This window comes from Lontra canadensis, unplaced genomic scaffold (genome assembly GCF_010015895.1).
Source record: "Lontra canadensis isolate GAN:19392208 unplaced genomic scaffold, GSC_riverotter_1.0 scaffold26, whole genome shotgun sequence".
NCBI classification, from domain to species: domain Eukaryota; kingdom Metazoa; phylum Chordata; class Mammalia; order Carnivora; family Mustelidae; genus Lontra; species Lontra canadensis.
This window is the reverse complement of record NW_022631020.1, coordinates 6,375,091-6,399,973: the sequence shown is the minus strand read 5'-3', so window position 1 is coordinate 6,399,973 and position 24,883 is coordinate 6,375,091. Positions and strand designations below refer to the sequence as shown.

The window sequence follows — 24,883 nt, the reverse complement described above, 5'->3', positions numbered from 1 at the left end:
TTTGCCATCCGTCACAGTTCTTTCAAAAAAGCAATGGACATTTTGACGAATTAACAAATAAAAATCTTTTCTGATCTGGAGCTCTTAGACTTGACCATGTTTCCCAATTAAAGTTCTCCTTCCTCCTTCCTCCTTCCTTCCCTCCTTTCCTTCCTTTTAATTTTTTTTTTCCTTTGCTGTTTCTCATGACATCAGTCTTAGAAAGATCGGTCATTAAAGACAGTGACCATGGCACGTTATCAGTGGAATGGCATAAGTTGTATAATCCTGTTGGAAATATACTGAGATAATAAAATGAAATGGCAAGGGAAAATCTAAATAAGTGGAAAATGCTAATTCCCATGTTCTGTGCAGAAAGGACATGGTCCTTCTGTCAGCAGAGATAACTGAGTTTCTGACATCATCAATCCTTTTCTTTATGACTCAGCCGAGAAAAAAGCAAAATTTAGCAGACGAATTGAGGAAAGAAAACCACTCAGGAACACATGTAAAATTAATAGTATATCATTAATTAGCACATGCATGTAAAGTTAAAACTGCCTTCATAGTCTGGGTCCCGCTTCCCTTCTAGAAAGTGTGGTTGATTCATGAGCTGTCAGTTATCCAGGATTCCTCTTCCATCCATTTATCCATCCATACTTTCCCTTGTTTGCTCCGGAGGAGCAGATGTTCAGTTTTGTTCTGTCTTTGATTTTGGAAATTTGGTGGTTATGCCCCGTCGTGTCACGGAAGCTGGTATGGGATAATGAGGCAAACGGCTAGACATGTTCTGAGCAGTAAGTGACAAGTACCTTTACTTGCTGTGACACCCGAAGTGGGCAGAGGCAGTTTCCTGAGGCCATCTGGGCTCAAATGACTGTACATAGGGCAAATATACATGAAAGTCTGTGTCACCTGGGTGGGAATTTAAATATTTCTCACCCATATGAAGACCTAGTGACAGAGATACAGGGTTTCGGCACGTTAACAGATTGCTTCCCAATAATATACCACTTCATGAATAATACAAATTTACTCTTCACCCAAGAAAAGTGAAAAAATGAGACTATTTAATATCTGATTCTTCTGGTTTAGGATGCCCTTTAATTTTAATCATAGACTCACCTGGAACAGCTAGAAATCTGGATGGTTTCTGTCCTATAACATGTGCGAGTGACAATATGGAGTGTAATTTTTTCTATGTAAGTGGCTACTCACTAATGATTTAGAACATTAGTAAATTAGGTGGGACATTGGATAGTAACATCAAGAAAATAATTCTCACCTTTTTCGGGGCTTGGGGGGGGGAATATAAATGTTATGCCTCATGAAATGTCTGACTTCAAGAAACTTGCATTACACATCTACTTATTTCATTGAACATCTAGCATGTTTTCAGTTTACTTACAGGTCCCGATCTCCTCCTCCCCTTCTTCTCCCATTCTCCTGCTACAGGGTCCTTACACACTCACTGCTTGTCACACAGTGTCCTTGTTTCTTCCCTATTGTGGCTGTGATCTGTATTTGTCCAGCTAACTCAGCATGGATGTTTTGGTAGGAGGCTCTGGTGTTTTGATGGAAGATTCCAACTGTTAACTCTGACGTTGTCTTGTAAGAAAGGTGTTTTGCTTTTTCACCAATTCTTTCCAGATCCTGAGAGTGTTTTCACGCAGATGTTTCACAAAAGGCACTTAAGAATCACTAATGTTTGGCGTGCACACTTCCTGTTTTGGGGGAAAAGTGCCCCCCCAAATTTTTGAGTTGTTTTTGAGGCTGTGTTTGTACCCCTACTTCCATTTTATTCCTGCACTTACTCATTAATTTTTAGTTTAAACTCTCCTGTCAGGTCAAACATAGAGTTTGGAGTGCAACACACATTAATTATAAACATACCTGGTCACTTTGGTACAACAGCTCAAAGGTGGAACCAGCCATTTTCTGAATTGAAGGTAAGCACAGTGGAAAAGAGACATACAGAATTTTCATACAGAAACAAGGAAAAAGTGATTTTTTTTTTTTTTGCAGCATTAGAAGCCAGATAGTGAATGTAGTAGGCCTTTTCTAAGTTCAGTATTCTATTTACAAAATCACAAGACTTTTATAAATTGCCAGACTGCCTTGCATAAACTAAATGCCAACAGAACAGTGACCTTTCAAATTACTGGTGCAACAGAAGCCGAGATCAGAAAGCTCAAACTTAAAGCAAACACTGACAAGAAACCCTACAGAAATGACTTCTGTGTCTGGTCAACGTAACATAACATGACATATTGTAAAATATGTTTGGCTTTTTGGGTAGAATAGTCTGTTACAGTTTCAATGGTTTCGAAAATATGAATCTGGAGATTTGTGGTTATGTTACCTGAACCTAAAATATTTTTTTTATATTTGAAAGAGGAAGAGTGGGAAATTTTGGTATAAAAAGATTTATTAAATGTGACTGTAATAGTGTTAGTAAAGGAGGTGATAAAGAAAGGATGGGAAGGGTGAGGGACTAGATGGGAGTGAAATTGGAAGTTTGGGGCAAGGGAAATTAAGTTGCAGAAAAGAGAGTGTATTATATAATGCATTTTTTTAAAGTTCTTATTTGAAATATGCAACAGAGATAACTTTAAAAATACATCATGAGGAATTTTGAATCAGATTTCCAATTTTAAAATGTTATGAGCTTCCGTTGTTTTCCTATTTCCCATACGTTTCTCTGTAAGTTTCACTTAAACTGCATGAAAGTGCAGATACCAACTGCTTTATAATAAAATTAAATTCATATATATGTGTATATTTGCATGTATATATTCAAAGAGATTTTTTCAGTCTGTACTTAAAATGGATCTTTAGAGATGTCTTATTAATGATGAAGTGGAAGTATAATTGTAATTTTTTTCTGTATCTTCAGTTCTCTGGCTTGAAATTTTTCTGTCAACATTTATTTTTCACCCTGAATATTCTCCATCATAAAACAGCAGATTCTACTCTGTCTGCATTTGAATATAGACTAGAGGCACGTATCTGATGACTAATACTTTCTAAATACATATGTCCTTCTTGTATATCTGTGTAAATGGTTGTAAGGGGATGGGGGAAAATTTCAGAGATGCATCACTGCCTGTAGGATTTTGAGGCACATTCAGTTGCTTTCACATTTGGAAATTTTTTTGACGAATACGTTTCTCTTTCACAGCAAACATGTTGTATATGTGAGCCATCTCTAGCCAGATTTTATTGTAAGTGTTTGAAAGGATATTGCAACTGTGGGATATTACCAGACCGTTAGTAAAAAGCAAATTGAGTCTATTGAGAGATTAATTCACCATCTGAAAGAAATACATTTGCCTTAGAGTCATCAGATATTCTACCCACCGAACTCATCCTCCAAGATAGCATACCTAATGAGCTTCCTAAACCAATTAAACAGAAGCAGGAAGCATCAGTCATCAGCACTATTTTCAGCTAATCAGCTGACTGCACAAGCCACATGGCATTGAGGTAAGGGGAACACCCTAAAAGTTGTGGGTTTTTTCACTGTCCTGACTTTATTTCTCAGTTTTATGGATGCAGCTTCTTGCAGGGAACACTGTAAATGAGTAGAGTGCCTTACGCTATATGAAGTGCTTTCCCTTGCATTCAGTAGAATAAAATAAGTTTTAATGGGCTTAAGTGATTTGCTTAAAGGCACACAATTAATGTATGTGTGGGACTCAAAATCATGCCCTTTCCTGTGTTTAAGTGTTCTATAAATATGTATGTATCGATCGACTTTCTACCTTCCATGACTAGGGAATAGGTTCAGGGGTTCAAATGCCACATCTTTACAATTTGGGCAGACTCAGAGCCAAGACAGGATGAGGATGAAGGGAAATACGTTTTACCCCTGCATGGGTTCTCTTTTTCAAAGACAGAATTGGGGTACTGGTATCAGCTCCAATTGGTTATAATGGTAATAATGATCTAAATAACTAACCATTACTTGAGCACTCACAATATGTTAGCACTTTATTAAGTCCAAATAATAGTCTCAAAGCCTTCCACATTGATCTTTTTTTAAAGATGCAGAGAATGTAGACCCAGAGAAGTAATGCTAAATTTTTCAATGTTGTAAATTTTGAAAAATGCTTATAACACGTTCTATATTTTATGAGTAAATGGGACGACTATCCGTGGATGTGATGAAAAGAAGAGAGATTTGATGCAGTGTGTGGCATGAGTGTATTTACTGTAACATGACTGATTTTCATATGCTATTTATAAAAAGTGGCTTCATGATCATTCTGTACGGTCATCTTATTTGTGGGTGTTGCCTTAAATGGGCACATGTGGAAATTATTTTGTTTCACTTAAAGACATGTGGGGGAAGGCTCCTCTTTGACACAAGAGAAGCCTATGTATATTTCTCAAAAGTGACTTAAGAATAGCATGAGAAATAACACTTGCCCGTGGAGGCGGGGCCAACAGAGCACTGGGGGAGTGATTTGCATGCTGCCTCCCAGGCATTGGAGAGGGAGAGCATTGTAAAGAGCTGATTCCCTGGGAAAGAGGAATCAGGGATGATTTCATTGCGTGGTGACCCAAATTGTGAAGTTAAAGTTCCCTGCCTACTCTAGAAAAAAATGAATATTTTATATACATAATTTTTGACACTAGATTCCTATTCCTAGATCTTCATTTAAAAAGGTAATTGGAATACCCTTATGTTTGTTGATGGCAAACATCAATATCTTGGGGAAGTATTTCTTGGCATAATCCTTCAATGTTAATTTTTTGTTTAAACAACTTTTTAGATGCTTCTAGGAGCCCAGGAATGAGATTAACTTCTTTTTAAAATTAAAAGGAAAAATAAGTTAGGAAGATCACAATATGAAACCTTTAGTCTGTTTTTCTTTTCCTGATTTTCACATTATTTCCTTTATATTAATTTTACCTTACTGCATATTCATGAAGACTGACTGAAATAAGAACTATGTATTGAGTACTTTTTAAGAACTAAGGCTATGTCTTCTCCTTTTATGTGAATTATAGCCTTCAAAATATATATGTGTTGTATAATATGTACCCAATTCATGTCATTGAATAAATAAGTAAATTCATCCACCAGTCAATAAGCATGAATCCAAAAACTGTTCTAGAATATCATAGCCTCTGAAGACTAGAGTAAAAGTGAAGGCACTTACCTTAGATCTAAAGCATATGGAAGACAGAGTAATTAATAAATTTTTTTCAAATTTCAATGAATCAAAACTTATTTATTTAGTATCTGTAATGTAGAAATCCCTTTAGCTCATGATTGGGAGTATAAAAATGATGAAATCGGGGTCTCATCTTTCAGAGATTAACCATTAATCAGGAAGGCATGGCATATGCTTAGGAAACTTAATTAAGTGCCCATGAATGGGACACATAGATGTATGTAAAAGATCCAAGAAATAGGTATGGAGTGGGAAAAGAGTTATTTGAGTTTGAACTTGAGGGTTAGGTATAATATGATGAGTTGAAATAGAGGAAAGGGGGATTCTATGTGGAGGGAAAATAAGAATTGGAAGTGAGAAGAGTATAAAACAAGCACAAACAAAATTGAAGACCTACAAATTCACAAAATTTCCCTGTGGAAAGCAAACTGATTGCTGAGGGGCAGGACTTGGGTGCCAGGGTACTGTATATAGACATAATTAACAGAAACAAAAACAAAATTTTGCAGCAAAAATTTGAACTTCATTTTCTAGACCTCATATCCAAATGCATGTCAGTAGGTGTTGAGTAAAGGGAGGAGGTAATTTGCTTATGTAAATTTAGAAAATGTGAGGCAATGCTCAGCTCTTCAACAGGATGGCTTGTTGTGTGCTTTCTCAGTAGCTTCCAGTTTGTGGATATCAAGAAAGGACCACCGTAGGAATTTCACAGATATTTTACTATAGGATCACTTTCTGTGATTTGTCCATCTGTAGTCCTATTTCTCCTCTGGACACATGTTGGGAATGAACAGTTTTTGATAGTTAAGGGTCACAGGGAGCATTGAGGAAAGAAGGGTTGTGGCAAAAGCACTGATATGGGGAATATCATATGGTGGTAGTAGGTGGAGAGACTGATGTCCCCTGCAATAAAGGGTTGAGAAGATGTAATGATACACGGAGAGTGGAGATGAAAGTTTATTTTAAGATACAAAGCAGTAGAGTACATTTTTAGATCCAATCACTGCTTAGAGATGAAGTATTATAGCAAGAGCTGGAGATAAAGACTTGGGTGTAATTTGTGTTCAGGTGAGAGCACAGTCTGTTAGGATGGGTTCCCAGAAAGGGACTACGAAGGAAGAACAGAGGTTTCCACTCTTCATGGAAACATCTTTATTTTCTTGGAAGTGTGAGGAGAAAGATGATTGAGGTAAGACGAAATAAGAATAGTTTAGTCCAAAAAAGTGGGATTTGAGTAAGGATCTTGCTGTGAAAAACTGGTTTTTGTTGTTTAGAAATGTACTGGGGATTTTTGCAAGATAAATTTTACAATAATTGTGAGAATGATAATGAACATTGGTGGAAGTGTGATGATTGAGAAGTAAGAAAATGAACATTGTAAGGGAGAACTTTCATGAAGAGGACACAGACACTGACCCTATTAGAGGAAGACGGGATTATTGGGAACCCGGAAGTATGGGTCAGATGGAATTTTGAATACTTTTGATGAGTTGATATAAGAAATGGATGATTACATCACATGTTCATGGGCTTGAAAAACAGTGAGAGGTACTATAAAAAGCCAGAGAAAATGAAAAGTAAAAAAAAGGTAAAATCTCATAGCTTGTTTCCCAGGGGTATGATCTTCTCAGTGAGGTGGTATCTTATGGAATATTAAACTCTTGTTTGGAGGAATATGCTAGAGAATCAGAGGAGACCTCTTTTTAAATTTAATACCTAGTAACACATTTAGGAAATGACAGTAAATAGAAATAAGTTCTGACCAGAATTTTAAAATTATTGTCAAATTGTTTCACCATTGCATTTTTGTTAGAAAGTTAATCTTGAAGAATTATAATATTTTGGGGGCACTGGGTGGCTCAGTTGGTTCAGCATCTGTCTTTTGCTCAGGTTAGGATCTCCAGATCCTGGGATCGAGCCCCACATCGGGCTCCCTGCTCAGTGAGCAGTCTGCTTCTCTCTCTACTTCTGCCCCTCTCCCCGACTTGTGTTCTCTCTCTCACTCAAATAAAAAAAAAAATCTTGTCAAAGTCTGGTTGCTTTGATGTAAGTGTTCTTTAAATGCTAAGCATGTTCATCTTAGATGTCCTGAGGATATTTCAACCTATGTTTTTCAATTTGAAATATTATCCTTGGGCTGTGTGTTTCATTATTATCTGCTAAACAATACTACTGTCTAGAAAATCTCTTAGAAGTAACAATCCTGATATTTCATAAAGTACCCTGAAAACTTAAATGCCCATTAAGTATTCGGCAGGGGTACATTTCATTCATAATATAGCAGAACCTTCTAGTGCTCATGCTTGGTCATGTGTTCTCCAAAACTGCCTTATGGGGGTATATGTCATCTATTGAATAATTTTACTCAGATTTAGCTTTAAGTAAAATATTCTATTATTCATAACATCACCTTCTTGAAAAGGGGTTCAGGCATTTCCAATATTATTCAAAAATATTACCAGCAGTCTTGTGCTGTAGGGGAAAATGACTATTCCATCTATTTTGCTCATATAAGTAAATGAAATGCTTGAGAGCCGAGAACCAAGAAGTTGGTTAAATTTCATAAGTGATTTGTAGAAATGGAAGTAGGATCTATGTCTTTTGCTCTAAGGTTCAATTCTGTGCCATAGGCAGTGGACAATGCATTTGATCCAAGAAAGTTTAAAGCTATAAATGTAAATGCCCCAAATTCTGCATTCTTTTAATGAAAACTTTTCTTGAAGAATTTTACTCTGTTTTGAGAAATTTTGGATTCTTGGTTTACAACACAGCACAACAGTATCAGCCAATACACTGCGAAGGGAGTTGTGTTGTACTGAAGTTTGATTTACCGTGCTTAAACATGTTAATTCAGAGCAAAAGGAGTCTCCAGGCAAACTCTCCAGGAGCAAGAAGACTGGTTTATTTGTTTTCCAAAGCCTCAGCCCAAGCTTGATCACTGATTTCACATGCAGATTGTAGATCTTCATAGCTGTAAGAACTTGCCCATTATTTATGATGATTTTGGTAGTTTTAATTTTTATTACAGACTTGATTTGGCCAGTTGTTCTCATCAAAATAGTAGATCCACATCATAAAATGATTCTAATTCCCACATATGTTTCTGAGTAGCTTTCTTAGGTGATTTGAGTTTGCTGTTAATACGTGTTTTTGGTATCCATGTTTAGTTGTTACAGGGTAGGTCACCCAAACCCGACAAGTGGCAGCATCAGACGGGCAGTGGCGGTGGCATGGTTGAACAGGTCAGCGGGGACTGTGATGATGAAGATGGTTGTGGGGGATCAGGAAGTGGAGAAGTCAAGAGGACCCTAAAAATCACAAACTGTAAGTGTGTGGTTCCATCACCACTTCTAAAGAATGAATTTTGAAGTCTAATTTTGAGGATAATTATTAGTATGAATGCAAATGAATAAAGACAGTGAATTCAGAAGCATGCAAAAGGAATTGGAAATGACAGTGAACCCATTTTTAGTTATTCAGGACCTGTATTCTTGGGAATGTTATTTATTTTTAACTAATGGCTTTAAATGGAAATAGCGTTTTGTTTTTTTGTTTTTGTTTTTTTTTCTGTGAAAGATTTGTGAACGACCAGTTCCGAGAATTAAAGTTTTTAAAGTTGGATAATTCTCAGGGCTTGAAATAATGAGCTGGGTGACTATTAAGTGTCTATTGGTAAATAATGTGGAATCAGGATGGGTAAACTCTTCTAAATAATCAAACTCTGCAACTTCATTATATTTTGTCATTCTATAAGAAATAATCTTACTAGGTTTTCATCATAGTTGAATTACAAAGAAACTGGTTAAATGTAGGGTTATTTATAATGAAAAACTACTTGGATTTAACCTTACGAATTTGTTCTTCTCCAAAACTCTCACCAATCATTCACCTCATTCCAATTGTCTGGGTTTGAAACCGTTTCCAGTATTGAGGGACTGGTCACCCCCACAAAAGTGGAACTTCCAAATGACAACAACAACAAATCACCAGATGAGTTTGGTTTTCTTTTCTTCATTTTAAAAAATGAAGAATGTTGGCTCTTCCTTGTTACATACATGCAGATGTTCGGATGGGCAAGACAACCGAAGCTGTCACCTGAGAAAGCAGTGTGCAAGTTCATGGGTCCAAGGGAGCTACCTTTCAGCTCTTCATTTATCTGAGGTCATATCAAAGGTGATTACTTTATAAAGTAATTTGGTGGACCTGTGCAGCCCTATCTGGAGGCTGGTCAGATAGTCTCCCTCTAAATCACAAAGGGCTGCTTTGAAACTATTAGACATGTCCTTTCATGACTTTGGTGGGAGAAGAATTCATTTACTTTTCACTTCTTGTAGTAAATTTAGAACACTACACATGCTTCAAACATCAATACTCCATTCTTCCTAGGAACCTGTTTTATAAGGCAAATATATTGGTTAAAGGAATGGAAGCCTCAGAGGTGCAAAATCCAAAGGGCAATTAATATAAAGAAATATGTTTTCCTGTTAGACACAGAAAGTAAATAGATGGGGTTTAGTACACGGCAGCAGCAATGGAACAAAGGACCACAAAAATTTCTTGATATATTAGGAAATTGCTTTCCTAGTGAAAATTAAGTATCTTCTACTTGTGTAGGAGCAGATAAGGATATGTGCTTTTGTTATTGGTATTAATATAGTTTATCAGATTGATTCTTCTCTTTTCTGTATTTTGCTGTTTAGACCAAAACAATGAAAAAGGAAGAAATAGAATAAGCAAATAAAAGTGTTTTCTAGAAAAAAAAATTCTTATTAAGAGTTAAAATGTCCTCCATCGTATTTTAGAATATTGATACTTACCTATTAGGTTAATATTAGTTACTCTTTCTTTTTTTTTTTCATTTTTTCTTGAGTATTTATGTGTATCGTAATTTCATTGTCATTTGAATATTAGGGTTTTAAAGAATAAACATTATTATAAAAAGTTTAGGTTGAAATTTCATCTATAAATTATGTGTGTGTTTAAGTGTAGAATTAGCATTTTTATAGGGATTTTTTCATTCTTGGAGTTATTTATAAACTCAAGAACTCCTTATGTATTAATAGATAACTCTTGTTTTGCTTGTTTCATAAGGGAAGTTGAGACAGTGGAGGATATTTAACTACTAATAATTTTCACACAAAACCATACTTGTCAAGGTGGCAAGAATGTATTTTTACTTCAAAATCCTGTTTTCAGTTATTACTGATGGGGACAGGTGTGGTACGAGCAACTATCCGTCAGAATTGGAGAGATTTAAGAGATAGATGGTTTTCAGCAACTCCAGGCAAACATTAAAAAAAAATCCACATCTGCTGTAAGTGGGCTGCTTCTCATGTTTCTCAGAGTTTATAGCTGTTGCCTTTCAATTTTTAATAAGTGGTTAGGAAACCACTGTGGATAGTAGGCTGAAATAAACAGGGACAGAGAAAGTAGCAAAGCAGAGGTCACATTTCTATTTTTATAAAACACTATCATATTTTCCTTGTGTTTGACTCATTTGATACATTGCTAAAGCAAGCTAAGACATAGTTTTGGGTGGTCTTAATGACTTAAAACTCACGTGCTCTAGCAAGTTTACCTGGTGTCATTTGTGTAAGGGACTTGAAATGCACTATTATTTCTTCTGTACACTGATGTGATTCTTTATTAAAAAAATTGTAAGTAGAATACATTTCGTTTGTCACCTCAAAAATGTCTCATTAAAAATAGTTACACATATATGTATGTATGTGTTTATAGCCATATATATATATATACATATGGAATGATACTAATATTGTGTTCTGCAAATTTAATTTTGCTCCATTTATGAGAATTTTCAAAGTTGATGAATATTTTACTAATTATATCTTGACTTGATATTCTGTCTGCATTTGTTTGTGTTGATTTCAGAAAAAAGTGCAAAGTTTTACCATCAAAATATTTATATACTTTTTAGGTATGATTTAGTTTTCATCACTGATGGTATCAAATAATTTAACAAATATTTAGCTCTTAAAACTGATGGCTGTCAGTTTTCAAATGATAGCTGACGTGTTTCTTATAAAAAGCAGCCACCTCTACTGTACAGTGTTTACTCTTTGGAAACTGAAAACATTTTTTATTTCAGTAAGATGATTTAAAAATCCCAATCTTCTAGAAACTTTTTTTTTTATTGTATTGAATTTGGCTCATTTGTGTAGGCATAGTTATTTCACTAGTAACCTGGAATTACAGGATATAAATGGCTTTGAACCTTCATTTTGCTTCATCTCTGACACTCACCCTCCTTTTAAGGTTGCTAATTGATTGCAGGTTCTAAACACCAATGGAGAAAAACAAGTTCTGTTCTTTTAGCCAGGCAGAGCAAACCTACTGACACTATCATCAATACTTTTTCAACTACTTGACTATTCCCCTAATATCCCCAAATTCTGATAGTTTCAAATGAAAAACAACCCAGAATGCCACTAAAACACAGCTGTCACAAAACCATTTCATGTATAGTTTTAGAATAATAGCACTGCTTGCAATTCTCATGTGATAATATAATTTGAGTTTCCATTTTCGAAAACAAAGACTATGTAACCTGTGACCAAATTCATGTTGATACAGTGGTTTACTCTGGTAACGCAGACAAAATGAATTTGACCACAAGTTGATTCAGATACAATACATTCAGGAATAGTAGGGTGATTTTCAGTCTTCCGATGGCCTGAGATAACTTCTATTGTCATAGTCACCATTGCTCCTATAACGTTATATCGTGTGTTTAGCAGTATTTTGTGTGTGTGTGTGTTTAGCAGTCTTAAAGATAATTTTAACTGAGTAGCTGTAAGTGACAACAAAGATCGCTAAATGTGTATTCAGATGTCTTTTGGCCTGTGGAGCTCTCAGAATGCCTCTGCAGAAGTTCATTGTGTGGCTCCTTCAGGACTGCCAGCCGTTAGTTTCTTATTTCATGAGCGTCTCTTCCTCTTCTCTTTTGTGGGTTTTCATTGTCAACCCAAATGCTAAGAATTTGAAGAATCCAGGACTCAGTTCTCAAAACTTTTGTGTCATCTCTGTTCTCAATGATTCCGTGTTCCACAAACTGCTAACCACGCCCTAAGAAAAGTAGGGATGTGTTACCAGCCATTGACAGCACCCTCCAGTTTATGAAACATTCCCCTGTGTGTTATCTCAGGAAGTAAGCTTATGAATAGTACAAGTATTCAACATAATGGAGATTAATTTGGAAGCAGAAGAGTAATACACTGAAATATAGTTACTAGATCTGGAAAGAAATTTCGGTTCACCTTCTGTTGCCAAAAGTAAATAGTTTGTATTGGCTTTGGATTTGCCACTTAGTAATTAACCTTAGAGCAACTTCTAACAAATGCATCTACAGCATGGTATTAACAGTGACCTTGGAAGAGAATACTGTATTCCATGTGCATGGTAAAATGAAAATAATATGTTGTTAACCACTGAAGAATAAAGGTTGCTGATTTATTTAGTAATGCAGGATTATAGAGTGAGTGAAAATTGTTGGCTTCCTTAAACTTATTTTCACCGTAAATCACCTTTATTTCAAAATCTCGGGCATAGAGGTTAGGGAGAGTTAAAAAAAAATTACAAGTGGCATTTTCCTTAGAAAATGCAATCTTTATTTTTTCTTCCCAGAATTACTAACACTATGTAATTATTCATTTTGTAGAAATTATTTTATATTATCTGCTGATGATTTTTCTTTCCAATATAAAATATGTCAAACAGATAATGCAAGCATGTATTTGTCTAGATTAATAATAGTTCCAAAGGGGGCACCTGGATGGCTCAGTCAGTTAAGTGTCCAACTCATGATTTCTGCTCAGGTCATGATCTCAGGTTCATGGGATCGAGCCCCGCATGGGACTCCATGCTCAGCACAAAGTCAACATAATATACTGCTTGAGATTCTGCTTGAGATTCCCTCTGCCTCCTCCCCCTCTCTCTTTCTCTCAAATAAATAAATGATCTTTAAAAAAGTAGTTCCAAAAGAATAATAGTTCCAAATAAGCATATTAAAAGTATGTATATTCTTTCTAACATTAACGTGTCACCAAATTCAGTTAAAATAAGATGTACTTGGTTTACTTTGCAAAGTGAGATAAATAGCCCTTTAATAAATTATCCTCCACCTAAGAAAGTTTACTGAAAATAACTAAAGAGTTTATGTGTTTACTTTATTCAGTGATGCTAAAAATTAATCTTCTTTATAAGGTTACTTAGATTCAAACATTTGTGACACAGTGAAAATAATCTTGAAAAATGGCTGTACCCTCTAATGTATATTTTACAGTGCTTATGAAGGATCATGATAAAGCCATAAAAAAATTCACAAAGAAACCATTCCTGATTCTGTCCAATGTTCAAAATTATAAACACTTTGAAATTGTCACCTACTACAGTTTCTACATGGCTGATGAAAATTATACTAAAAAGAAATGAAATAGATATCTAAGATAAATATATTTTAATTAAGCTGTGATCACTACGAATATTATTCTGATTATACAATTTCATTTTGACTTCTAAATAAATTGGGCTTCATCCTGGCTGCTTGCTATTTTGTTAACAAGATTTGGTAATGGAATCTGGATACCCAATGAATCATCTAAAATCATCGTTCATTCTCTTGAAAAAGTTATATATCACATTCATGGATCTAAATAATAGAATTGAAGTAAGAGGCTCGTCCTTGAATGCCCATGGAATGATTTCCATTGCTTCAGCTTAGACACAGAACTGATGTTAAACCACTGAGGGGAAGAGGGAAGACTTATCAATTACAGCTTGTGAAGCCTCCTAGCTCGTATCCCAGATCTACCGCTATCCTGCAAATCTCATAACCAAATCTCTACTGTGCCAGAGGACATTAAACAAAGAAGTTGTGATCTCTTTGAACTAGCACAATGCTGAATATGACTGTGTGACCAATGGAGGAAGTAAGAATGAATATTTAAGAAAATATTACCAGATACATTTTACCATGGCTTACCTATAGTCCTAAAGTCATGTGACTGTCAATAAACCCAGAAACAAATCACGTTTCTACCCAGGTCTATTTTTTCTAGATTTTGGTTGCAAATCAACAGAATGGTTATGAAATTGCTACATTCTCAATCAGGATTCATTGATAAAATGGATCACGTAGAAAGAAGTCAGGTATACTTTTAGTTCTTTCATGATTTCCATACCATGAAGTATTTCATGAATGTTTTTGACCAATGAAGGGCTCACCTAACTATAAATAATTAATATAAAGAACAGAGCATTTGGCCTGGGCCCAGAAATTTTATATGATACAGGGGGTCTGAAGGGCAGTCATTACTTACATGCTTCTACTTGATGTTGTTCCTGCTTGTCTAAGGACCATTCCCTCTCTAAGGAACAACAATGCATGCCTTGTTTATTACATACCTTATTTATTAGTATCTCTAAGTCTCTATTAAAGTAGCATGAACTCCACAATACACCATCTACATTTCTATAATTAGCATACCAAGGCAGCATCATACATGGAAGCATTAGGGACTATAACAATTAGACGTAAAATGGCTTATTCTATGTGGTTTTTGGTTATCAGCCTGTCTGATTGCTTTTAGCCATGGGTTTACTTCCTACACCAAAGGAGAACCACATCTGTCTTTTCTCAGAGTCTGAAGCCTTCCATTTTGGAACAGTGCCTCTGGTTTATCAGCAGAAATGTTGCACTTCTTACTCTACCAGTTTGTGACAAGCACTGAAGAAATATCTTGTACAATCCCCTGAATCATGTTAAATTCCAACAGAGATAAATCAATGTTTTATGTGAACTAAGAGAAAGGAGAGGGACTATCTAAATGGGGCAATCAGAAAATACTGCATAGAGGAGACAGGAAAAGGGCTATCTGAAAAAAGAAATTGATGGCGATGTTTATGAGAAAATGGCATTTGGGAAGTTGGATGCATGATTTAGTTTCGGCTCTTGACAATAGGGAGGAAGACGGTATCCTCTGAAGAGCATGTGTGGTGAACAAGGATTGGGGGTTTGTGAGGAGGAGGGAAATAAGGAGCATGCTCAGGAGGAACGACATTATTCAAATGGCTCGAAAAAATCGTTGGAAGTCGAAAAATGTGGATTGAAAATGTTACAGTGGATTCTGAATTCGAGAGTAAATACTTTGTATTTAATTTGTTGGGCAAAGAGGAATGATGACAGGTTTTTCTGTGTGGTCATTTATTATAAAGATTTTATTTATTTCAGAGAGAGCACACAAGTAGGGGGGAAAGCCAGAGGGAGAGGGAGACCAGCAAACTCCCCACTGAGCGTGGAGCCTGATGCGGGGCTTGATCCCAGGACCCTGAGATCATGACCTGAGCCGAAGGCAGACACTTAACTCACTGAGCCACCCAGGTGCCTTGAGTGTACAGTTACTTTTACTGCAAAACAGTGAACTGATTAAAAAAAATAGAAGTGTAAACAAAGTGTATATTGCACAAGTAATTTACCACTTAGCTTACACAAGTAATTGTTCTATTCCTAAATTTCCTTAAGATGGGGATAATGCTAGTACTCTCCAAGAAACAGCCCTGTGAAAATTAAATCACCTAATCCATACACAGCATTACAAGAGTCACCAATCCAACCCACCTAAACAAAAGAACTGTTGAGTAAAATTTGTACAAAGATTTTCTTAAATGTTTCCATGAACGAGCAAGAAAGAAAATATTCTGTAAAACCCAATGAAGTCATAACCATAATATGGAGATAACTGTAGATATATAGATACTGAAAAAAAATCTGTAATTATACATATATACTCACACATGCACATTTTAAGGAAAATAATAAAATGAATTTGTTCTACCAGCCTAATAAATAGAATATCTCCATATCTTTGTGTTCCTCTTTCTGAACACATTGCACTCTGAGAGTTTACTGTGATCATAAATTATGTAAAAATCATTGCCTTTTCCTCTTTTTAGAGTTGTAAGCATCAAGGTATGCATTCAGAAACAATATGTTGCTGGGTTTTGCACTTTATACAAATGGAATCATGTAGTTTTTGTTGTTATGTGGTGAGCTTCTTTCTCTTAAATGTTACAATTTTGAAGTTTATCCATATTGATGAGTTTCAATGTACTCATTTAGTTTGCAAAGGTATAGTGTTCTAAGTTATGGATACATACACCCATTTGTTTATTCTATAGTTTGTGGATATTGGAGTTGATTTCAGTGTTTGGATATTGTGAATTTTGTTCCTATAAACCATCTTGAACACCTCTCTCCATACACATGTACAAGAGCCTCTGTGGTATATACCTAGAAGTATCGTGACAATGTCTCAGAGCAAAGCATGCATATGTTAAGCTTTACTAGGAAATGTCACACTGCTTTACAGGGTGATTGTGTCAAATTTATATTCTTACTGACAATAAATAAGAGTTCGTTATTATTTATTGATCCCCATTTTTACAAACACTTTTTCCCTATTTTCACTACTTTGTATATCGGTCCAAAGAATGGAAGTGGAACAGTATGTTATCCTATATTAATGTCTATCACCATGATAATTCATTGAATTGTACTTTTTTTCATAGGTATATAAAATTCCTTATATACTTACTCATCTGAAATTTCTTGTATATTGTTTTCCTTATTCTTTAGTGTTCTTTATCTTCCTTCACAGGTACTCTCAGGACAAAAGTCAACTTCAGTGATCTAATTAACTATTTTAATTATGATCTTCAGGAAAGGCAGGATAGGTTCTTGAGTATTTCTTTTATTTAATTTGTACCCTCCCTGTCTTTCTCAGAACGTGACCAACTGTTTTTAAGAACATTGCAAAATCAGTTTTAAAAACATTTGTGATTCTTATCGAAGTCCAGATTGTCCCACATTTTGCCAACTGGCCCTTCTCCGATTTGGCTCTTGAGTTCTTTTGACGTGATCCTTAAAGTCTTAGCTAGTTTCATTGTATGGCATAAGAAAATATTCCAAATGTAGTTTATTCATTATCTGTCACAGACATGGAATCAGCCATTTTTACATGACCGTTGGTTTGTTTTCATAAGAAACAGTATTTTTAAGTCCACAATCTAGGCACAAGACATGATTCTTTTTTTTTAATGATACTTTTTTTATTATGTTATGGTAGTCACCATATAGTACATCATTAGTTTTTGATGTCGTGCTCCATGATACATTGTTTGCGAATAACACCCCGTGCTCCATGCAATCCATGCCCTCCTTAATACCCATCACTAGACGCACCCATCCTCCCATCCCGAAGCTCCCTTCTAAAACCCTCAGTTTGCTTCCTGTGGAAAGAGCTGAAATGCTCTTCATGAATGAGTGGACAAAGAAGACATGGCCCATATATACAATGGAATATTACTCAGCCATCAGAAAGGATGAATACCTAACTTTCTCATCAACATGGATGAGATGGGACTGGAGGAGGTTATACTGAGTGAAATAAGTCAAACAGAGAATTATCATGTGGTTTCACTTATTTGTGGAACATAAGGAATAGCATGGAGGACATTAAGAGAAGGAAGGGAAAAATGAAGGTAGGGAAACCAGAGAAGGAAATGAACCCTGAGAGACTGTGGGCTCCAGTAAACAAGATAAGATTCTTAAAGACACAGGTGATAATAGAAAAAAACAAAACAAAACAAAAAAAACCTCATACTCATTTGTTTTACTCTGCATTAGATGTATCACATTATCATAAAAATACTAAAACTGCCCCTACTAATTATGAGTACTAAACTGAGTTACAATTTTGCCCATTTTATTCATATTCTAATCCCATTTTATGGTTATAATAGATATTGATATATGTATATATATATATCAAACAACCCAATGCAGAGGTCATATAGATTGTTCCTTAGCAAGAATATAAAATAGATAAATAGATTAGATAGAGCGATGGATAGATAGGTAGAGATATCATTAGGTCACCTACTATATCTACACAATTAATTTATTCTTCCAGTAATTACATTTGTAATGCTCACTACGAGTTCTTCTGTCAAAGTCTCTCTAATACATTTCCTAAGCAGGACTTCTAAAGACTATTTCACAAATTCTTATTTGGTGATAAGAGTTTCTGACCCTTTTTCATGAAAGTCAATTTTTCTAGATAGAACAATGTTGGATTACATTCTCTTTCCTTGCGTCTCTTCAATATGCACTGATTGCTGTTCTGGAAAAAAGCATTGCTGGCAAATATCTTGACAATCTAATTTTCTACCCTTGATAAACCACATATTATATTTTTACCCTCTCAGTGCCCAATGCCTTGTTTTCATTAAGGCACAGTAATTTTGCTAGAATATAGCTTTGTGTTGGTAGTTCTGAGTTGACATTTTCGGTGACATAACATATCTTTTAAATAACTAATATCAAATATTTGAGCAGATAATTTTAAGTTATAGTTTTAAGTAATTGTTTTGTTCCATTGTTCTGATTTCCTTTGCTTTAAGAAGACCTATTAGACCTTTGTTGAATTGTATTTGCTTATCATTAAGTACATTCTTCAATACTTTTGGTCTGTTTTTAAATGTATCTTTCATTTTAAATATCTGCATTTTTCACTTCCTATTTCTGTTAAGGTATTACTAGCGGTGTTCTTCGCTCTTACATTCCTAGATTCTATTTTAAATGATATTTTTCTTCCTTTTTTTCTTTTTTTCAAAATCTCTAACCTCATTTCTGAATTTCTCTAATTCTGGTTTATGTTCTTATTTGGTGTCTTATATTCTTAATGTCTTTTAGCTCGTTTTGAAAATGATGTGTTAAATTTTTGGTCTGATTTCTGAGCCTGTCATTCTGGTGAGCTTTCACTGTAGAGATAATAGCAGAATACTATTTTTGTTATAATAACTTTGTATAGGATTTGACGTTAATCCTTTTCTGATGCTTATCTTTATATGAATTTTAATTTTCTAAATTTTTAAAAGGAGGCATGTTTCAGGTAGATTTACTAAATTAACCGATTTCCCAATCCTATTGTTTTCACGCAGTGTTAAAAAAAATATATGGTGACTTCTCTTCTGAGATACTCTGGCTCTGTCCCTTCCCCTACATTTACTCATATCCTCTCTTTCCTAACTCTTTATTGATCTTGTCTCAGTAATTCCTGATTCCACTTCCAGCAGTTTCTCTTCTTTGTGGACCCCCAAATAGTAAGAAAGACTTGCCAGATGATATTGGAGTCAGAGCCTCAAGCCCGTCAGCCTTATATTATCTTTCACTATTAGAGTGGGGAAAACATCTCCCAATTCTCTGCTGTCTTTCAAACTGATTCCCAGCGCATAACAGTTGGCTATTTTGCATTCTTTTGTTTTCTGGTCTGTAACATGTTGTGTTGCTTCCCACTGCTTTCTTCTGCAGACATGCTGACAGCAATAGGTTTCGTGACTATTGCTAGTATATCCTCATGCATTTGCATGTTGAGCTTCATGAGGGTAACTTCGTGAGTTGGGTTGTCAAATAGTATATGATTTTGACTTTGCTCTCTAATTGTTTTGTGTGGATCTAGAAGTTTCCAAAGACAATGCTGCAGCAGTGCTGCAAAGGTATCTTCCTTGAATCTCCCAGATCATTTCGAGTTTTAAGGAAGTGGTAATGATCTTGTTTATCTTCGATTGTGGACCTTGACATAATACATGTGTGTGCATACAGACATACATAGGTTTTTCATGTATGTGAAAAACAACTGCATTTTTCAAATTCATGTTTCACCAATAGTCTATTTATAATAGCAATTGTTTTTTAAAGTAAATGCTCTAAGAAAACGGAGGTCGGAGATTTTGAGTCAGGAGGAAGCCTGTCCAAAGTTTACCTAAGCTGAGGGGATCTTTCTTGGATGTGTCTATGTGCATTTTACTGACTGCTGAAGTGGAACATCACTTTTTTCTTTTTATTATTATTATTTTTATTGGTTATTGCTTTTTTGCAAATTGCCTCTCTTCCTTTTCCTATTTTATTACTAGGTCAATTTGAGGTATCTCATGATTTGCCTAATATTTTACCAGTATGAGTCATAAGAAATTGCCTTGCTCTTTCTAATGTGTATGTTTTTTTAAATATATGTATATTACCTTTATACACTTAAGGTGCTCAAAGTCTAGAAGGGAGACAGATATGTAAGGAAATAAGCTGAATTGTAAAAATATAAGAAAAAATGGAAAAATATGAGACAAAGAGGGCATGTAATAGGGAGAAACATAAATTTCACATTTATTTATTTAGCCAGGAATAACATCCTAAAAGTTACATCTGTACTGATGTCCATTGAGTATCAAAATGGTCAGATGGGATGAAATTCATTCCAGACAGAGCTTTATAAAAGCACAAATGTGTCAGATATCAGAATGTGTTCATGATGTGCTTGATCTTCCTGAAAGACTGCTTTTGAGGGAGGACGAGAAGATAAGAGGCTAGCAAAATAATTAGCAGTCTCTATAATGTAGGACAATATAAAATGCCTTCGTTTTTTTTTTTTTTCATTTTTATTTCTCTAAGAAATAATGATTTTACTCAACTGCAAAGGATTACAAGGGAAAATCCATATATTGAAAGCCCAGTGTCCAAACAATATCACAAATTCCAGTGATATTCATGCAACAGTTAGACCTAGATTGCGTAGTCAGTGAGCCCCAAACTAAACGTGTCAAATTTTCACCCAAATCTGTGTTTTAATCTTCCACATTTGGTGGACACACTACCATTTATATCCTATCAAGTGTGAGATTCAGGAGTTGGCCAAGGTTCCTCTTCTTCCTTCACTCCCCACAATTAGAAAGTACCGTTGTCTTTACCTGCTCAATTTCTTTTAAATATAGTCTTTTTCCTAATCCTATTGCTACTTTCTTAACTTAGGTCCTCCCCATCTCTTGCCTGAACTGTTTTTATAATGCATAATGGTCTCTTTGCTTCTATTTTTCCCATGTCTGCCCTGCTGTTAAAGTAATATTTTTAAACTGACAGTCTGGTGCTTTGCTGAGATACGGTACCCCAAGCCACCATGAAGTCATATTAGGCAGAGAATTGGTCTTCTAAGAAGAAGCTATTTCAGTATTGGGAGCGTATGAACAAACAATAGCTTTTAATTATTTGTCGTTTCAGACAGCCAATTTCATTTTTTCTTAGGATACCTTGTTGCTTTCCACCAGATTAAACACTTTTATTGTCTCCCATTTCCCAGTGAAATGAGTGGTAGTACACAATTGTTCTGTCTTTCCTAAGACCCAGGCTTCACAAATGTAAAAAGATTGTTATGGCTATTGCACTGGTCTTTTACCTTTTGTGTCTCTGCTCCAGACCACCCTTCTAAAAATTGTTCTGTGATTATGCAAACTACATTTTCTAAACCTTTAACTAAATTCCCAAGTTACATGAGGTCTATAAATTATCTTTCCCAAATTATCTTGCCAGCCAGTGTCCTGTTACTTTTCTACCAATGGGAGATACTAAAAGGGGCTCTTAAGAAGGGGGAAGGGGAAGAAAACTTCCTTCCTATTTCCAGTTCTTGTAAGCGTTTAATCCACACCTGAATGTCATTCCCGTGCCTCCAGACACTTTTAGCACTTATGGAGGCAGCCGTGTTTTAGCCTTTGAAGCTACCTGTGCCAAGCTGCCTTTGCTGCTACTGAGAGTCTGATCCCAGCATTGTGGTGTCCTAGTAGAGGTTTGAATGTGATTCAGGAAGCATTAGACTTCCATTGTCCATCCTGAGAAGTAAACTCATCTTTCAAGTCTCTCAATTCTGGATATCCTATGTCTTTCTTTCCTTCAACCCTAAGAGTGAGAGCTACTCTTTATAATTACTAATATCTATGGTCTTCAACATCTTGTTTTGTTCTACTAATCTTTAAATATCTATACATCAATTTCTTGTGTTGTATTAACTCTAAAATAGCTAGAATAATCCCTGGGGTTTTTTTGTTTGGTTTTTTTTTTTGGACTGGACCATGTCTGATACAGCTGGTATTAATTGTATAGAGTTAGAATCAGGATAATATAATTATTATCTGAGAACCAGTTAGACTTCCCCGTTGTGTTCAAGGGGATAAAACCATCACTGTGTACTGTGCAGGCTAACACCTGTTTTACATTTCCTCTCAAGTCCCAGAGGAAAACAATCATGTAGAAAATGGGAAGAAATAATCCATTCATGCTTGAACATGTTGAAAAGAGAATAAGAGGAAGTAGATGTCTTCTGGGTGAGAAAACCCTGGGGGAAATCAACCCTGGAATCATGAGCCTTTGTTTAAATGTGGCATTGTGCTTGATCAGCCTGAGTTGATTTGAAATTCTAAGTGCTGGTGAAACCACCTTGTAAAACTGTCTCCAAGGACAACTTATGGGACTATTGGGTTTGGGTCTTCCATTGGAGCCAACTGTATAGGGCTGGGAAAGTTGAGGCAGGGCAATTAAAATATACATGCATAAACATTAGCGAATGGGACTGGCAATTCCAAGGTACCAAATGTTGGTTCTTAAAAACAAATTCCAATTCTCTTTCTTTTACTATTATTAATTTCAGGTCTTCCTAGATTTGGAGTATTTGAATTAACTCTCTAAGATACAGTCAAGGACTTCTTCAACACCCTGGATATTTAGCAGATACATATTTCTTTTTAAAAGTTTAATTATTTATTTTAGAGAAAGAACAAGTGGAGGGAGGAACAGAGGCAGAGGGAATAAGCAGACATCATGCTGAGCACTGAGGCCTACTCGGCCAGATCCCACAACCCTGAAATCATGACCTGAGCTGAAATGAGGCACAATCAACTGACTGAGCCAACCAGAAGCCCTGTTGCACCAAAACTTTTCTTAGTTCCTATGCTCCCTCCCCAAGAATATGGTTTTGTATATGAGTCACATTAACTATAATAGGTTGTAAGATCTTGAGAGCAAGGCAGGCAAAACCTATAGAAAGGTGTTTTTTATAGGTATCTTTCCACATATCACAGCACTGTCCTTGATCATGGAGTATACAATTTCCATCTGAATTATCCCCATGCTGGTTTAAATTGCAGATTGTAGAATTCTACCCCAAAATATTGAATCAGCAGTTCCATGGGTAAAGCCCAGAAATTTATATTTAGCAGGCATGATACATAATAATTATTCCCAATAAAGTTTGAGAACAACTGCCTCACAGTCCTTACAACAATGCCTCCAAACATGCGACATTTAATGAATGTGTTCTGAATTGCATGACTGGATATGAGTATAATCTAGGTGTCTCTGAGACACATCTTAATTAACATTAAAACCCAGGTTTTTTAATGAATTGAAAATATTGACATTAATTTTAGTCAAGAATATTAACTGGAAACCAAAATGAATATAAATATGTTCACACTCAAAGGATCATAGCTGTTAAATATAGAATACATTTGGTAAGCATAGTTTTCTTTGACAAGTATCAGTATTTGTGAATTATATGAATAACTTTCTTCACACAGTAGAGACCTGACTGAGGAGTTTTTGCATTAGCTTAGTGTGGTATTTTGGGTGAAAATTAATAAGTCAAAAGTAATTATTTGAGTGCTGATTGTTGAATTAGAGTGTAAAGCACTGAACTTAAGAGTGTAATTTTCTAGATTAATGTGTAATGTCTCAATTTTGGAAGAAATCCATTAACACAGTATTGCTTGGGGGTATTTTTTTGGTTTATTATGGTCAACTTTCTCTAATTTCCTTATAATGCTAATATCTCATGCTAATTTTTAAAAATATAAATAATAAATGTTTATTTATTAAGTTAATTTATTTACTAAACATTAATAAATATTACTTATAATTTACATTTATTAAGTAATAAATATATAATTATTTCTAGTTCTTGATATAATTTTGCAAAATAATATAGATTTTGTATCATGGCATTTCTCAGAGAAATTATTGTTAGTTTTACCTTTATGATGAAACTACATTTGATGGAATCTTATTTTTTTTCCTGAAATCTAAATTACATGATGGAACTCATAGGGGAATATCATGACACTAATTTAATTCAAATTTTGAACTCCAAATTAAATTTGTGTCGCTAATTATTTCTTCTTTATACTCCCAACACATAAAACCAAATGTTAACCCCTTAGCTCTCAATCCGTCTGTCCACTCACTTATTCATTCAACGAATACTTACTTGGTACTAATTCTGTGCTAGCCACTATGCAAATTTCTGCCCCTGGGGAATACAGATGAGTAATCATGAAATTACTTACAGTATGAAGAATTTTATTTGTGGTAAAACAGATCTTACGAGAGCATAAAGAAAAAATGTCTTTCGCCGTTTTAGGGATTACGGAAAGGAATTGGAATATAATCTAATGTTGAAGAAACAGTTATTAATAGGGTTATAAATAGCCAGGAGAATAATTACTAGAGGATGAGGAAGCAGGAGCCGAAATGTGATAACGGGGAAAAGCTGAGCATCGTTAGAAAACTGTATGGAGTCCCAGAATGCTGTAATGTACAATGTAGCCTGGCGATTGGCATAAACTAACTTATGAATCACTTACCCATAATATGCTATGCCAAAAATCAGTTCATTGATCAGTTTGCACTCTAGCAAGAGCTCTGTAATTGCAGTGTTAAAAATGCATCTGGAGAGAGTTGTTAATGCAGTAATAGAGGCATGATATGTGGATGACATAAATGAAAGTCAAATATTATTTTTCTTGTGATGATTTCTCCCTGCTTCAGG

At 35.2% G+C, this 24,883-nt stretch overlaps 1 protein-coding gene across 1 annotated transcript in view; it reads left to right on the top strand.

The window, feature by feature from the left end:
* Positions 1 to 24,883, top strand: part of GPC5 (glypican 5) — a 1,102,001-nt gene that overhangs the window by 398,846 nt on the left and 678,272 nt on the right. Inside the window, exon 5 of the mRNA XM_032864162.1 lies at positions 8,330 to 8,486. Within this exon, the coding sequence (XP_032720053.1) occupies positions 8,330 to 8,486 (157 nt within the window). The remainder of the gene's footprint in view (positions 1 to 8,329; positions 8,487 to 24,883) is intronic.